The sequence below is a fragment of the Lissotriton vulgaris genome, chromosome 4_1 (genome assembly GCF_964263255.1).
Source record: "Lissotriton vulgaris chromosome 4_1, aLisVul1.2, whole genome shotgun sequence".
Classification (NCBI taxonomy): domain Eukaryota; kingdom Metazoa; phylum Chordata; class Amphibia; order Caudata; family Salamandridae; genus Lissotriton; species Lissotriton vulgaris.
The window spans coordinates 33720911-33739165 of NC_141691.1; the positions used below are offsets into that span (position 1 = coordinate 33720911).

At 43.0% G+C, this 18255-nt stretch overlaps 1 protein-coding gene across 1 annotated transcript in view; it reads right to left on the bottom strand.

Annotated features, from left to right (window-relative positions):
• The window catches only part of LOC147718287 (nicotinamide N-methyltransferase-like), a 155093-nt gene that overhangs the window by 2331 nt on the left and 134507 nt on the right, over nt 1-18255 (bottom strand). Inside the window, exon 2 of the mRNA XM_086966680.1 lies at nt 7532-7739. Coding sequence (XP_086822806.1) covers nt 7532-7739 — 208 coding nt within the window. The remainder of the gene's footprint in view (nt 1-7531; nt 7740-18255) is intronic.

Consider the following 18255-nt stretch of genomic DNA (forward strand, 5'->3'; position numbering starts at 1 on the left):
GGAGAGACCCTATATGAGTCATTTACTCGTACTGTAGGACAGTTGACTCATTCCACCAAATGTTAAATTAGGAGGTATTTCTGGAGCACACGTGTACTCTCGGAAATGCCTCTAGATTTTGCAGCCCTGACCTCATAGGCCTCAGATCTTATTGGCCCAGGGACTTCTGTCCCTCCAGTCACAAGTCAACATGGTCTCTGTCATCATTCTTCACTGGCAGAGGACCTCAACAATCAACACCCACTATCATGTTGAAAATTAACAAATGAAGAATCTGTGGGGGAAACATTAAGCTGTAATTGATTGGCAAGAAGGCACCAGTAGGCCCCTGGCCTCTAATATTAACAAGCATGAAGTCAGTAATCAGTTTAAAGATCCAATAGCTAACAAAATCAAACTTGCTGTCCTAGTCCTTGGTGCCAATTATCAGGGAGCTGTCCTATCTCATATCCAAGTACAAATAACAACCCCTTTACAGCAACAATTCACTATCTATTCGTATATCTACAGCCAGACAGGAGAGCACTACAGATCAGGAGTTGGGTAACATGTTAGATTAAGTCAAACTCCAATATTGCGATGGAGGGGGTGCAGTAACATCCCAGACTCATTCGGTGTCTATAAAGAAGATGTCACTGGTGGACATATAGCCTTGTCCTTTGAAATGTCATCAGTGATGTCAATGACCATGTCATGAGAGATGTGAAATCATCAGCAGTGCATTGCAGGGGTGTGAGTTATAGTTTGGTCAGCTAACTATAACAGCTAAATTTGACAGGTTTTATAAAAGAAAAATGTCAGCCTAACTATAATGTTCCTATTATGTGTGTTTTTTCCAGTGAATTTCTAATGCTTCTTTAACTAGTTATCATGTTTGCAGAGTGGTGGAAAGGGGGGTCGGCCTACAACCAGCTCGCATGATTCCACTGTGTAGGACATACAGGAGGTACCAGGAGGGTTTCTTGGCCTCCAAGGTCCTTCATGATTCATGTGGACTTCATCCCCCAGCCCTCCTGTTACCTCCAGTAAACCCCACAAAGAGGGTTGCTGAGAGGTGGTCGCAGAGCACACCCCTTTCTCTACCCCATTAGGAATTATCAATTCAATTGCCCTCAATACTAATTAAAGGAAGCCTGGGAGGGGAGCCCGGTCCAGGTGGGATATTTTTCAATAATGGAGGGAGGCACATGTTCCCACCCTCCTAGGGACTTAATTTCAATAAAACATTGTATGCAGGGGAGCCTGCATGACAACTCTGTGCCTTGGGACCACAACCTCCCTTGGGCTTGGTTATTTAATTAATATAGGGAAGGTCTTGGATTCCCTCCTAGCTCCGAGGATCACCACCTAGCCAGGGCTTTCCAGTTAATAACTTGTGTGGCTATATGGACCCTCTTGCAGACCCGTGTTCCACCACCATCCCTATGTCTTTAACTTTTATCAGTGGAGGGAGCCATGTTGACCCCCACAGCCCCGGGCAAACAACAAAATAATGAAGGGTGTCTATTACGGAACCCCTGGCACAACCTCCTCCTCGAGAGAAAGTTAAAGAAAGCACGGGCCATGTGGCCACACTCCTGGAGCCTTAGATAGCCCTGGGAACTGCCACCCACCAGTGCTACTCGAGCAATGTCCCAGGTTTGGATGCCGCCTTAGCCAAGCTATAACAAGCAATGCTCTGCTTAGAATGAGCAAGGGCAGAAAATACTGTTTCTTACTCAAAGCAGAGCAGATTGCTTTAGGACAGAACTTACATTTTGGTTTCATTATATTTTTTACATTTGGAGTTTTATTGTGGTGTGTTTTCAGTTATTACTGTTTCAGTTGTTGCATACATTTTTACACATAGCCTCTAATGTAAGCCTGAAGTTTTTGTGTCAAACTGCCTTTGGTTCAGTAAATGTTAAGTTAGTGGCTTTTTGTGGTTCACCTTACAAGGATTGTGTTTATTACTAAACACCAAATACCCCATTTATTACAAGTTTCTGATGACTCTTCTAGACAATCACGTCTTACATAATCCCAAAAATTTCGCTCTAGTGCATTTCTCCACAGGCACCTGCAAAGCCATTAACTTCTTCTTCATGCAGTTGATCCGTAAACAGTTTGACATCACCAAGCCTTTTTCTCCTATGCCACCAACCCCTCTATGCTGTATTACATGATGCTTTCCTTTCCTTTGAAGTCGTACCTGTTGCGGACCTCACTGATATCCTCAAATCCATCAACTCCATATCCATATAGATATTTGTACTGGTTCTGCAACAACACCCACAGTGGAGACCCTTTATCAAACCTACTCATTGTAAATATGATCCTTAATCAAATACTTGTCCCATAATCTCTGATAACACTGCCACTCTTGAAGAAACCCACACCAGCACACCAATGCACAAATGCGATTTACCATCCTGGAGGTCTTAACTCCACGGTCTGATCATAATCACAATACACTACTTGCACAGAGAGAAGCTTGGTGGATTAAGCATTTGCAAACCTTGGTACCAGGTGGTCTTAATGATAGGATTGAACTCCAATGTTTCCTGGGATAGAATTTTTATCTTTGTATGTAGTGTTGTAAATGTGTCTTCTTTTGGTCAACACACACATGACACCTTTACGTTTACACATATCCTTTGGTGAACAATCCCATCACTATCACTAATTTTTTCTTTGGTCTTTTCTCTGTTTTTTCTTCATTTCATTCTATTCTGTCTTATTAATGGTTCTCTTACAATAAGGATGCCGCCAGTTTCATTCGACTTGACAGTTGTCATTTGGTTCGGTATTCATCAACTTGTGTAACATGCAGGATAGTGAGTTTCATTTAGCAATTACCTTGTCTCTATTGACAGCTCAGCTGCATCAGCGAAAACAATATCCCCACTTTTCATTGTTTTTGTGCAGGTCCTATGACCATAGGTGGCAGCACTTTCAACAGTTGTTTATCTTGGCGCCTACCTACCCCCCGCGTTTCCCTGACAGTGTCTACCAACTTTACCTGCATTTGCCACACTGATATTTTAATGTGAGTGATTACGCTTGTGAAATACAACTCCCATATAGCGCTTCAACATCTCAACCTTCTACTGTTTTTGCATTGTTTTCACCATATTGAGCTGGTCACAAGTACTTTTTCGTTTTACAGTTGTTATTTACCCTGGAGTTTACCAAGCAGTCTAGTCGTTATAATAGTGGGTTAATCACTGGCATTTGCGATACACATAGTGCTGTTAGTGTAGTTTTGTCAGTAAAGCCCAAGTACTACCATTCTCACCACTCCAACATGGCGAAACTCATCAGTCCTATTTCGTTGTTTAGCATGGCTACGCCGGTTTATAATCCTTCGGAGTTCAGCATCGATTGAATTTTCACTCTGTGGAAGTTTTACGGATGTCAGTGTAGGATCTTCTATTACTTGGTGAGTTTTTCACCTCTTCGTGTATTCGTTTTGATTCTCGAAGAGAAAACTTAAGTTGCATCTCAGTGCGTGCAGGCTCACGCTTAAGGTTATTTCTATTGTGTTACAGACCGCGAACTTGTCGAGATTTTCATATCTCTCCTGGTTGCATGTAAACTGACTGGTGTACTCACTTAACGTATTCATACACGGTGAGTTTCTTATTTTTGAAAAACTGTAGAAAAGTTTATCTTAGATCTGGTGCTACTAGATAATTTAACATCACCACTAAGCGGAGTAATGCTGTTGTTTTATGTGTTACGTAGAGTTGGAAAGAAGGCAGTACCTGGTCATACAGTCGCTTTGTCTGTGGATTCATGTTTCCAGGTCTCTACAGCCAAACTTGAAGTTATAAGTGTTTATTTCTTGGTTCTTTATGTGCAGACATTTACAGTTGTCATAGGTTTCTGTAATCTTAGTATCTAAGAGAATCCATTATCTTCACTCTCTTGCATACACAGAGAGACACAAGCAGCATTTTCTTCGAGGTTCCCCAGGAAATTAGTTTTGACACAACCGATAAACGCAGTAAGTTCTCTCACAATTAGAAGTAGTTGTGTGTAGCCTATTGTTTCATTATTTATGGGGGACTTTCAGGATATCCTCAAGTACAATTTCTAACAGTACTTTTAATGTTAATACACTAGGTGGAAGCTTTTTTGGAAGCACTTTTGTTTCTCTTTTCTTTCCTTGACCGCTAGATAACACATAAGGCATTTTCCACATGATACTGTTACTCTACTTCTGGACGCTGAATCTAAAGTCATTGTAAATAGTTGTACATATGAAGCTTGGTTAAATTGGTCAATGTTTTCCTTGTTTTTCTTTTCACAGTGCCCCTGAAGAAGGGATCTACCCGTAATGCATTGGGCTATTTCCCCAAAAAATGTGGTTGTGTAATTAATATCATGTACTTATGATTGACTTTCTTGTAAATTGACAGTAATGTTCATATTGTATATCAATAATAACACTGCGAAGACTTTTTTTGCAGTATAAGAAAGGTCTTGCAGCTTATCAAATTTTCAGGTGATTTACGATAATGAAAAAAATACATAAGTTGAACTACTCTGGTCGCAAAATTGAATCCTTCATTGATTTCAGTTAGTGCTACTAATTCAATTTCATGTGAAACACTGTCATACTTTAAATTTTGCTGTGCGTCTGGTAAACCAGTGGTTCCCCCACTAGCTGTTGTTCATTCAATTGGGCTGGATGCCCTTTCACCAGACAGCACGCACGCTTAGTTAAACAGTTGCAAGCATTGTGTTTAGCATTTAATAGGGTGTGCACAGGTAAATATCTTGTTTGTTAAACACCAAATACCCCAATCAAGTTTTACCCATTCCCAAAAATTACCCTCTAGTGCATCACTCCACAGGCACCTGCAAAGCCATTAACTTCTTCTCCATGCAGTTGATCTGTGAACAGTTTGACATCACCAAGCCTTTTTCTCCTATGCCACCCACATCTGTATTCTGTATTACATGATGCTTTCCTTTCCTTCGAAGTCCTGCCTGTTGCGGACCTCACTGATATCCTCAAATCCATCAAATCCATATCCATAAAGATATTTGTACCGGTTCTGCAACAACACCCACAGTGGAGACACTTTATCAAACCTACTCATTGTAAATATGTTCCTTAATCAAATAATTGTCCCATAATCTCTGATAACATTGCCACTCTTGAAGAAACCTTCACCGTCACTCAATCCTGAGGATATTGTCAGGAAATCACTGCCACTGCCTCAATTCAGGAAGGACCTCAAGACCCGGCGGTTCTACTGAATTACTTATACACCTACAGGGCCTTGAGACCCTCTTGGGTGAGTAGTCATGTTTTATAAAAATGCAGATTCATTGATTGATGTATCAACTTCTGGACCATCAATTACCGTTGACAACAGAATAATGAAACAAATGAATCCAACAGCAGCTATTCCCTGCACCAATCCAGCTTAAGACACCCTGTAGCACAGAACACCTATCTTACAAATCATAGACAAAGCTTTCCTGATCGCAGATAAAGATAATCACTGTCTCATCATTTGACTGGATCTGTTAGCCAACTTCTATACCAGTAACCTACCTGGAAGGTAGAATTTTAGTGGACTTCAAAAGCCCCTCTTTCAAGTGCCCCACACATCAAAGGCACTACTGGTTATGAGAGCTGGCGCATTGCCCCTGCCCTACCAACTAAATACACTTCTGGGCCTGTGGATACTCTGGCAGGAAGAGGGCTACTAATGGACTTTTATTCTGCTGGACTTCTTTGGAGGACCTACTTTGGCTGACATGCCTGCTGCCCTCTCTGCCAGGATAAGAAGGTTTTGACCTACACCACTTGAACTCAAAGTGACTCCAATGATTTGTGTGCTTGTTTCCTGTTTTGGAGTCTCAGGGACATCAACGAATGTCAGCAGAACTTGAATAGCACCTCGTCTCTGCCATCTGTGAGTTCTACCCTTCTATGTGGGGCTAATCCAGTCCTGGGTTGTTGAATTAGGTTATTTGTGCTGCATCTTCAAAATCAATGCATTGTCATTGTTGCGTCTGCTGGAAACTGCACATCTTCGGCACAGATACTTCACTTGCGTGTCTTAAATAATGAAGCATTGCCTACATCTGGTGCTGCACGATGACGACACATCTCCAAGTGAGCTGCTTAAAATGCAACACCGCCCACAAATCCTAGGGATTGAAAGTGACACATCACCTCCCTATTCCTCGCATTTCAATGTCAATATATGCTCCAACCAAGGTAGCTTTTTAGAATGAGAAGGTTGGTCCCTGTATCCTACCCAGGCTCCATCCTGATTGGTCTGAACCTTTAGATTGACCAGATGGCCCAAGTTGATACTTTATGCTTCTAAGCACTCTATTTGCAGCTATTCTTTAAAAATGCATAATTCTGTTTCTGCCTACTGAATTTTTGTTGTTTTTGTCATATTTTGCTGAATACATTAGGCTCTGGTTTGCTAACCTTGCGTGGATTTTTCTTTTCCCTTTTCATTGTTTCACTGTTTGAAATGTTGCTCTAATACTTTGTACATTGCTCTTAAGTTAAGCCTGACTGCTCAAGCTACCAGCGGGTGAGCACAGGTTAATTTAGGGAGGGTGTCTGAATTACCCTGACTAGGATTGTGGGTGTATAACTCTACCAATTTGAGTCCTAATTTCTAACAGTCTGCCAATCTGTCAGTCTGTCTGTTTGGGGTTTCATGAAAGAGATCAGTTTGGGCGTTTTAAGACTGCCAGGTATTATATTTCACACTACACCTTGTGTCTAAACTTTGTGTATGGAGAGGTCCATAAATTGTTTTCATTGGTATGATTTTAAGTCAAGCAATTAAAATAAGAGGTCCACACTGCAGAGCGTCTATGTCTTTTATCATTGACATGTTTCAACACATGATGAAAATGTTGATACAATTTGCACTCATCTGGACCCTCATATTTCCAAATGATGGACGGGCAAGTCATAAGACAGGTGGATGCATGAATGCAAGTACAAGTGTTAGATGTTAAATCCAGTGAAAAAGCATACCATCAAACAAAGAGACTAGAGTCATAAAATGGTAATCCCCTAAATATTCAGTAGCCAAGAGGGGGGGTATATTCAGTTTATGTTCACTGTAAAGTAAAGAGGAAGACAGCAATCTAAAACATCCTCTCATTTCCCACTTGTGTGAAACAGATTTATCACAGTCTGAGCATATGAATGTTGTGGTATATATACTGGTACACGTCAGAGTGAGGAACTAGATGAACACTTTTAAAATCAAGATCTGGAAATTAAGTGGTAAGGCATTGAAGCTATTCTATGAAGTAAGATATGACAAAACAGCAGAAAACAGAATGAAGGGTAGCCTGGTGAGCCGTTGATTTATCGCAGAATCTGTGTAACTGAGATGTTAAACCCGAAGTATAGCACACAGAAGATTATTTCCTATTGTATTCCTTCTTTTACAATTCTATATGAGATGTCAAAATCGTTATTTTCTTACATTTTTCCCTTTTTAATAGGAAAGCAAAGCAGGGCTGTGTTAATGTGGAGCAAACTCCTTACCCACTTCCCTGGAGATCACAAATCATTTCCATAATCTGACTGTAATCGATGGCATCAGGCTCATTCTTCCACCATTTCTGTACCTCTTGGATGGACTTGTCATCTGCGCAGGCAAAGGTAATCTCGTTGAAATATTCACAGATTGGAAGAGGGTCGAAGACAAAGGGCCCAATGGAAAGAACAATCACTAAGTCTCCTTTCACTTGACCTGTTTAGAATAAACAGTTATACTTCAGTGAATTCAAAATCAGCAAACTAGAAACAATTAAAATGTGCAGTACAACATCATATCATGTATATGTTACATGTTTGTTCTTCTCATGTCACATGAGTCTTCCATATCACCTCTCAGGCTCTCCTTTGACCTTATAACCTCCCTAGATCTAGGTGTTGGTCTACAGTGTCTTATCTAGAACTCATCTGCAGTGTTTGGATGGTGAGGACGTTGGAAGGGTATCCCTTCCTTGCATATGTTGCAGCTGTTGCAGCTGTGATATTCAGTGGGGGTTAGTGGGTTTTGGTTCTCCTGTCAAAGGATCACAAAGAGAACAGGTGAGGGTTGAGCTTGGATTCAAGGGTGTACATGATCATTTTCTGAGGTAGAATGACTGAAGGTAATTGTGTCACTTCAGAAAGATTATTGTCAATAAGGGTAGCCTAGTCATAAGTGTTCAGAGGTATCTTTGTGTCATAATGGAAATGACAGACAGTATAGCAATAGTGCTATGGTACACTAAATGAGATTCCACTTCAGAAATATTAGGACACATTTCATCAGTTAAAGCTCTGAACTCTTGTACTCCCGTAGCATGTCTGGATAGAGTGGTCATGATGACAGACTCTGTTCATGGAAGTGTTTCCTAAGTATCGGAATGTGTTAGAGAAGGAAAACAATTAGGTAGGGAAAGCTATCAATATAGGGGGACAGAAGAGGACTGAGGACCTAATTTAGATATCAGCGAGCATGATGCTCTGTCTCAACGGTGATGGATATCTTGTCCATCGAAATACAAATCCTATCAAATCCGATGGATGTCCTGTTCTGACTGAGTTTACTAACCAGCAGGTGTACAGTAGATGTGGGAGGAAAATGGGAGCTGGTAAACTGCCCTTTAAGGTATATGAGAAAAAATGAGGAGCAGAGGATGAGGAGGAATATGAGGGGAAGAATTAGGGTAGAGTCACAAGGAAAGTAATGCAACATAGGCAGGGATGAGGTCAGTAATGGGTGAGAGTGGGAATAGCCGTTCACAAACTACCTTGAATTTATAGTTGAAATGTGCAAGGGCCTAATTTGTTTATCAAATTTGTCTCTTGCCATTGGATATGATTACCTACTAGCTCTATTTCTCAGACCAAAAGCAACCGTAGGTCTATTTTGAATGCTTTAAAACAATTGATCTAAATACCAAATTACACTTCTTCTGTAATTTGGCAGAATTCAGGCAATTACATGTAATTATAATAGAGAATTTTCTGCAAGTTAAATATCCCCCCTTTTCTTTATGTTGCATTTGATAGTACTGCTGAACAATGTGGTTCTCTAGTGCAGGGAAATGCTAGTGGGGTGCAATGGTAAACGCGGCAGATTCGTTTCAGACTATCATTATGCATGAAAGCTGCTTTGCTCACTGTTGGGATCGTGTTTTCTTCAATTACGCTCCAAGTTTCCTGTAAGTCGGTCTGCTTGCGTGTTATTTCCGCCGCCATTTGCTGTGTTGTTGTTGTTGCCCTGAGACCGCCCCCTCCACCACGCAACCGCCTTCCATAGGATCCTCCCTCGCCCCTCCCCCTCCCACTACCCATATATGACAGATGTCTTTCCGCGCAGCATTTACGTGCAGCGGTCGCGCCCCAGTCGCGCCGAAGGTGCGCCAAAGGTAAGCCCGTCTACGCCCGTCCGCGCCTGGACCGCACCCAGCGCCAGAGCCCCTGGTCCTCGCAATGCCCAGCCCTCCCGCATTACTTACGACGCCTCCACCCTCCTAGCCCTTAACCCCGTCCGTTCCCCCAACTGCGTCTAAGCCGCTCCTGGACACACCCATGGACCCTTCTCATGCAACTCCTGCAAGTTCGATGGCACCAAAACCAACTCCTCATCCACCGACACCAAGCAGAGACCCGACACCAACCACCTAAAATGCATCCTGCTCAACACCCGCTCAGTCCACAGACACGCCATCGAACTTTTGAATCTACTAGACACCATCTCTCCCGACGTCGCCTTCCTGACAGAAACATGGATGAACGCCTCATCAGCCCCTGACATCACCATTGCCATCCCGGAAGGATACAAGATCATCCGTAAGGATCGCATCGACCAAACAGGAGGAGGCATCGCTATCGTCCATAAGAACTCCATCCGCATCTCAACCAGCTCAGACGTCAACCTAGCTAGCGCCGAACACCTTCACTTCCAGATCCACACCGACCCCAAGACCACACTCAGAGGCACTCTCCTCTACAGGCCTCCAGGACCCCGTGCAAAATTCTGCGATGTTATCACCGACTTCATCACCCCACACGCCCTCCCCTCCGAGGAATACATCCTACTGGGAGACCTCAACTTTCACCTGGAAAAGAGCAACGACAGCAACACCACCTCCCTTCGGGACAACCTCGCGAACCTCGGACTCAAACAACTTGTCTCTACGCCCACCCACATCGCAGGTCACACACTCGACCCCATCTTCACCTCTAGCAAACATGTCTCCTTCAGTCACACCACTACCCTCCAGTGGATGGATCACAGCTGCGTACACTTTTTCTACAATAAAACCACCACTCACAACCGACTTCAACCTACTCTATGAAGAAACTGGAACAAAATCACCATCGACCAGATCTCCTCTTCGCTTCTTCAAAACCCACCTACCCACTCCTCAAACCCCGACCAAGCAGCATTTAACCTCACCCAATGGCTATCCAACAGCGCCGACATCCTAGCACCGCCGAAAAAACGTCAAATCAAACTTGGCAGCAAAAACGCCTCCTGGTTCAATGATGATCTTAAGAAATCCAAGAAACTCTGTCGCTCCCTGGAGAAGGCCTGGAAAAAAGACCCAAACTCCAGCACCAGGGACGCCTTCAAAAATGCCACCCGCATACACCACCAACTGATCCGGACTGCCAAGAAAGCCGCATTCAAAGACCGACTAGACAACAACGCCCACAACAGCAAGAAACTATTCAACATCGTCAAAGAATTCACCAACCCCTCAGCCAACTCCAACGACATCACCCCCTGGCAAGCCCTCTGCGACTCCCTAGCCTCATTCTTCCACAACAAAATTGCAGACATCCACAACAGCTTCGACATCCAACCCGGAAACCATCCCACCCAATCTTCTGCCGTACCTGCACCCCCCTCGAACATCCTTAACAACTGGAACCCAATCTCGACCGAGGACACCATCCGCCTGATGAACTCCATCCACTCAGGATCCCCCACAGACCCATGTCCTCACCACATTTTCAACAAAGCAGACTCCATCATAGCACCACACCTCCGAGACGTCATCAACTGCTCCCTCAACTCCGCCACCTTCCCGGATAACTGGAAACACGCCGAACTCAGTGCCCTTCTGAAAAAACCCACAGCAGATCCCTCCGAACTCAAAAACTACCGCCCCATCTCGCTCCTACCATTCCCGGCCAAAGTCATTGAGAAAGCCGTTAACAACCAGCTCGCCGCCTTCCTCGAAAGCAACAAATCCCTCGACTCCTCACAGTCCGGCTTCCGAGCCAAACACAGCACGGAGACCGCTCTCATCGCAGCAACAGACAACATTCGCACTCTACTAGACAACGGAGACACAGTCGCCCTCATCTTCCTCGACCTCTCCGCAGCCTTCGACACAGTCTGCCACAGCACTCTCCTACAGCGCCTCAATAACATCGGGATCCAAGGAAAAGCACTGGAATGGATCACCTCATTCCTCACCGGAAGAACCCAGAGACTCCGCCTCCCACCATTCAAGTCCGAGGCCACTGAAGTCATCTGCAGCGTACCCCAAGGTTCCTCACTCAGCCCCACCCTCTTCAACATATACATGAGCCCCCTCGCAACCATCGCTCGCCAACACAACCTCAACATCATCTCCTATGCAGACGACACCCAACTGATCCTATCACTCACCAAAGACCCCAACACCGCCAAAACCAACCTACATGAAGGCATGAAAGAAGTAGCAGAGTGGATGAAGCACAGCCGTCTGAAACTGAACTCAGACAAAACAGAAGTCCTTATCTTAGGCACCTCCCCCTCCGCTTGGGACGACTCTTGGTGGCCAGAGGCCCTTGGAAAAGCACCCATCCCGACGGACCACACACGAAACCTGGGCGTCATCCTGAACTCCTCTCTCTCGATGAACAGACAAGTCAACGCAGTCTCATCTTCATGCTTCAACATCCTCCGCATGCTCAAAAAAACATTTCGCTGGATCCCCACCGAAACCAGAAAGACAGTCACCCATGCACTGGTTACAAGTCGCCTGGACTACGGAAACACCCTATACGCCGGTATCACCGCAAAACTCCAGAAAAAACTCCAACGCATCCAGAACGCATCAGCCAGACTCATACTAGACATCCCACGCAAAGACCATATCTCTAGCCACCTGAAAAACCTCCACTGGCTCCCCGTCAATAAGAGGATTACTTTCCGACTCCTAACCCACGCCGACAAAGCACTCTACGAACTTGGACCCGAATGCCTCAACACACGACTTTCCTTCTACACCCCCCCTCGCCAGCTTCGATCTTCCAACCAAGCCCTTGCTGCCATTCCTCGCATCAATAAAACCACCATGGGAGGTAGATCCTTCTCCTACCTCGCAGCTAAAACCTGGAACTCTCTCCCCACCCACCTACGTCTCACACAGAACCACCTAGCATTCAGAAAGCAACTTAAAACCTGGATATTCGACAAGTAACTCCCTTCCCCTCCTCAAGCGCCTTGAGACCCTCTGGGTATGTAGCGCGCTATATAAATTTCTGACTTGACTTGACTTGACTTATGATGATGAAACTCATGTCATGGGGAACAATGACATATGTGCTTTTATATCATTGCATTTATACACTAAAAGCACATATTTTAACTGAAAAAAACAAACATAAATAGCACAGCACTTCTGAATAAAAAGTTAATAACTACTTTATTTGACAATATTATAAACTGCAAGCATGGTGCAGGCCAGTTGTTCCTGCTGTTGCAAATCTTTATCAAGGCAAACTTTTAAATTACATTACAGGCAGCCTTTGTTTATCACTGTATAAACATGATATAAATTACATTACAGGCAGCCTTTCTTTATCACTGCAGTCAGCTGCATAAACATGAAATAAAGACAGTGCAGTTACTCACATTTGAGTAGAGATGGAAAACATGCTTTCCACTTTGATGCACACATTTCTTCCTTTTAGTTAACATTTCTCCCAATGGATACTTGTGCAATTGATTCTTTCTATTCCCATTGCTCAAAATTCACAATACACTTGCTGGTATACAAACATCATATGTATATTGCATATATATTGACTGCCTATATTGCACAGTTTTCACATGTATCTGCTATCTTCGTTCGACCAAAATACATATATATATATATATATATATATATATATATATATATATATATATATATATATATATATATATATATATATATATATATATTCACAGAAAAAACCATAGGTTATAGTGGATATATAGTTAGGAATTTGCATTTACAAAACCTTGAAAATTCAATGAAAAAACCATAGGTTATAGGCCATATATAGTTAGGAATTAGCATTTACAAAACCTTATTTTACTCGCATAAAACCATTGAAATTCCATATATAGTTAGCTAACTATAAGCGCTAACTATATATCGCGCACCCGCAATCCACTGCCGATGATGTCACATATTACATCATTCATGACATGGTCAGTGAAATCACTGATGACATCACTGATCAAAACAACCAGTGATTGTATGTGTCTGTAAAGTTTAAATATGTTTCACATATTGAAGAATGAGTGGATGTATAAGTGTCTGGATGAAGAATTTAGTAGGTGCATGACTGACTGTATGAGTGAGTGATTAAATGTGTCTCACTGAGTACATGGGTTAGTGACTAAACTGTCTTAATTCGTGCATCAGTATGTTTGTTGTTGTGTAAGCTGCTGCATGTGTTGATCAGTAGCTATAAGAGTGGCCATATGGGTTATTGATTGGTTGCCCAAATATTTGAATGGGAGGCTGAGTGTGTGTGTGGGTGGCTGGGAGGTGCGTGACTCTGTGCATAGATGTGTAAGCAGTTGATTCACTAGGAGTATGAGTTCAAGAGTGCATGTGGAAACAGCTATATGGGCGATTGACTGTGCATGGGTGTGTTGTTGAGTGAATGGATTTCTCATTGCTACATGTGCAAGTAAGTACGTATGTAAAATACAATACATGTGAGAGTTGAGATATATAAATAACTGACCATAAGAGCCAGTGAATGTGTGAGTGGCTGTATCGATCACTGTGAGCTTGTATCAGGGATTATATAAGAGAGTAAATATGTGTTATTATATGTTTGAATAAGTAAGATGTGTATAACTGTATAGTTGAGGAAATGGAGGTGTGATTGATTCTTTGCATGACTGACTAGGTGTGTGAGTAACTCCATGGATGAGTGACAGTCTGTGAGTGTCTGTTTATACTGAGTGTATGTAAGGTTATATTAGAGTCTGAAGAGGTTCATTGTATTATCACATGAGTGATGTGATCAGTGATGACAAATGAGATGTCATCAGTGATGTCATTTGAGTTGTCATCAGTGATGTCATCAGTGATGTCATTTGAGATGTCATCATTGATATCATTTGAGTTGTCATCAGTGATGTCATTTGAGATGTCATCAGTGATGTCATCAGTGATGTCACTGACCATGTCATGAATGATGTAATATGTGACATCATCAGCAGTGGATTGCGGGTGCGCGATATATAGTTAGCGCTTATAGTTAGCTAACTATATATGGAATTTCAATGGTTTTATGCGAGTAAAATAAGGTTTTGTAAATGCTAATTTCTAACTATATATGGCCTATAACCTATGGTTTTTTCATTGAATTTTCAAGGTTTTGTAAATGCAAATTCCTAACTATATATCCACTATAACCTATGGTTTTTTCTGTGAATTTCATTGGTTTTTTAATAGCAAATATGAAAAGCTTTAAAATGTCAAGTACGTGATAGATAAAAACATTTTCGTATTTATGCACGCTGATGTGCTTTGAACGCTGCCCCCCCCCCCCTGCCCTCTTTTGCCTTAGTAGTACTCTCTCTTTGCAGATACTGAAGGGTAGTTAACGCAGGCCTTTACCCCCGTTGTAATCCGTCGTACCTCCTTGTCTCTCCATTTGATTGATTGTTGTCCAAGCATTTACTGTTTTAGAATTGGTTCTCTTTGGATCATTCTCTATTTACAAACAAGCACAAAGTCGCAATACTCTGTTTAGTCTTTGCAGATAGTGAAAAATCGTGTAAAAAAATAAAAGTAATCGAGCAAAATCAGTAGGCCACTAATTGGATCTCTTTTTGACCTCGCTAAAATAGAAATATTAGGAACAACCCTTCTTGAGAAATACGAAAATAGTGAGATGAACTGAGATCCACACCATGAGGGCTGCAAGACAGCTCGGCTCCATCACCCATCCCGCACAAAATAATGACAAACCCTATGCAAATATTAAAAATATAGACAACACACCAGCAAAGAAACAGGGTAAAACATTTTATTAAAAAACTATTTACATAACGTTGGTTTATAAGATGATGTCAGTAGTGGACCGATGTGTGAATAGATCGAAAACAGCACAAGGCTCCAAGATCCGGATAGCAAGCTCCTGGATGTTGGGTGCCATAGTTTAGAGTTCTGAATTTCAGCCTTTTTCAATGCCTGTGCTTTGTTGAATCAAAATGGCGGCTTGACACAAAGCTGACTCAAGCGTTGTTACTGATGCTATGCAGACCAAAACTGGTTTTCAGTTTGTACATTTTTCTAGATTTTTCAATCCAAGTTTGGTTGACTTTGTAGAACGATGGCTTCAGATTTTCAACATACGGTGTGGTGGCGCTGACTGGGAGGGGGCGCTTCGCTCCTGCCCCCTCCCCAAGTAAGATTTTCATACGTGAAAGTACGTTAATGGTTTTGGTCCCTGAGATGCTTCGATGTCACTACCATTCTCAAATAGCATAAGTTCTGGATGTTGGGTGCCATAGTTAAGAGTTCTGAGCAGCGCTTGTAACACTGTCTGAACCTTATTTCCACCTACTGCAGCTTCACTATTCTCAAAGTAAGTGAGTGTCGTTTGTGGACCTGACTGCATTAGAAAACAATGTGATATGTTACCTTCCTAAACAGCTTGACGGAGGCCCCTGAGGGGCGGTGTGATGGCCATGGACTCGGAGAAGACGCTTGGCTCCGACACCCTCCCCAAGTCTTATAGCACTGGTGTAGCCTGAGATCGCCCCCGACATAGGCGGCCGGCTCCCGGGGTCCGGCGGAACTTTTTGCCTTTTGATGACTCTTCAATTCTGGACCTTGTCCCACAATCCGTTTGACCTGAAGACAAGCTGTAGTGGGGCGCCCCTTTATCGTTTTAGTTGCCATTCCGCCCGCTTTTGCTACACTGTGCCTCTTCCGCCATTCAGCTGTTTTCCGCCCGCTCTTGCGACTACAGCGTCTCGCTCACCATGTAGTTGAGATGCGCCCGCTCTTGCGGTGCAGCGATAGGCGGCTGCCACAGGACTCTCAAAATGGCGGCCGGCTCTTCGGTTTTGGGCCTGGTCCACTAAAATGGCCCTGGGACACCTTGGAACTCGGACGCTTGTCTGCTAGGGCTTGGGTCCCATTCTCGAAAAGCGTCCCCTCAGCCGTGAAGATTCTACAAAAGTCTTGGGGGCCTCCGACTCCCGCAGGCTTCTGGTGGGGAGCGGCTGCCATGATTGCTCGTGGAATGGCCACGACGGAGCTACGAGATGGTAGTGGTCTCATGCTGACGCCAGCTTTAGTCTGAAACATCCAGAAACACTGTAGACTACCAATTCGATCAGTTCCGGTAGCGCCCCAACATGACCCGGAAGAGAAGAACTTGCCCTCCCCTCTTTGACTGATGGTTCTTGTTGCCTGTCCCCTCTGTTGTCATTTAACAGAACTTTTTGGACTGCTGAAAGGGGTTGTGTTCTGAACGCTGGTTGGTGGAGACATTTAGACTATATTCTTGACCTACGTTGTCGCGTAATGCGTTTTATGACACGCCGCGTTAGCGCACCCGGAAGTGATCCGAGGCGCGGCGCGCAGCGCGTAACGTAAGCATAACAGGTCATGTGACTTGTTAAACTTTTCATTGGTTCATTTTACTTTTGTTAATTTAATGATGAAAAGCTTGGTCATATGACCTAAAAATTACGCTTTTTATTATTTTCGAACAATATTTTTTTTTCAAACATATGTTATAATATTCCAGGCTAATGTACTTTCCCGGAAAATTTACAACTGTCTTGCAAGTAAAATATATTCCTTTTTCGAGAAAAAGGGCGTTTCTTCCTTCCATGACGGAGCCGTTGAGTAAAAGAGATTCGGCCTGCTGTCTTAGTCGCCGATACGCCTGATTATCAGATTCTTATCGATCACTTTATGTTGCAGACATGAAAAACACAACTGCCCTTGACCATTTATCTTTACTGCGTTCCTACATATTATACCTTTTATCCGTCATGTAATTGGACTGCTTTATTTCACTTGCCTTTTACTGATTCGAAAACAGTCACTAAAAGTAAAAACTTTACAAATGAAAATACTACTACCGTGTTTTGTTTTAAAAACCTTTATTGTGAAAATGTCAGTATACAAATACGGGCCTATAACCACGTGGGCCGGCCACGGAGCAAACTGAAATCGTATATGATGAGGAGACATTTACACTGTAGAAGAACGTAACGAGCGGGCCATTAGGTGACAAGAACAAAGGTGTCTAACAGTTGCGGAATCGGTGGACGTACATTTTGTAATTAAAATACGACAGGGCCACTTACAATAACATTTTCTAGATATACATTTGCGGGCAAAGAGTTACGAGTCCCATTTATACCGGCGCCATTTTGGGCGAGGCCGGGCAGGTCCAAGATATAGTCAAAATGTCTCCACCAACCATCGGCCAGACCAGAACCCCTTTCGGCCCTTTATGTTACAAGATGGTGTCTTCCATTCAGAAAATATTGGTGGCAGCATTTTGAAAGGAAACAGAAACAGCCGTTCTCCTAGTGAGTTTCACATTGTTACATTTAGGAAGAATGTTGAAGAGTAGTATGTGGAAAATCTGAAGCCATTTTTCTACAAACTCTCAATCAGACTTGGATGGAAAAAAAAACCTGAAGAATGTACAAACTGAAAACCAATTTTTGTCTGTATAGCACCAACAGTAACGCTTGAGTCAGCTTTGTGTCAAGCCGCCATTTTCATTCAATCAATAGCGTCCCCCTGCACACATTCAGGGACCTGGTCGTGTCTTCAGATGAAACGCATTGTAGGAAAAGAAGCAGAAAGGAAAAGGAAAAAAGTTCCGCCGGACCTAGTGAAGCTGCAGCAGGTGCAAATAAGCTTCAGACAGTCTTCAACTTACTCTGATTCTTATAATAAGCTTCAGACAGTCTTACAAGCACTGCTCAGAACTCTCAACTGAGG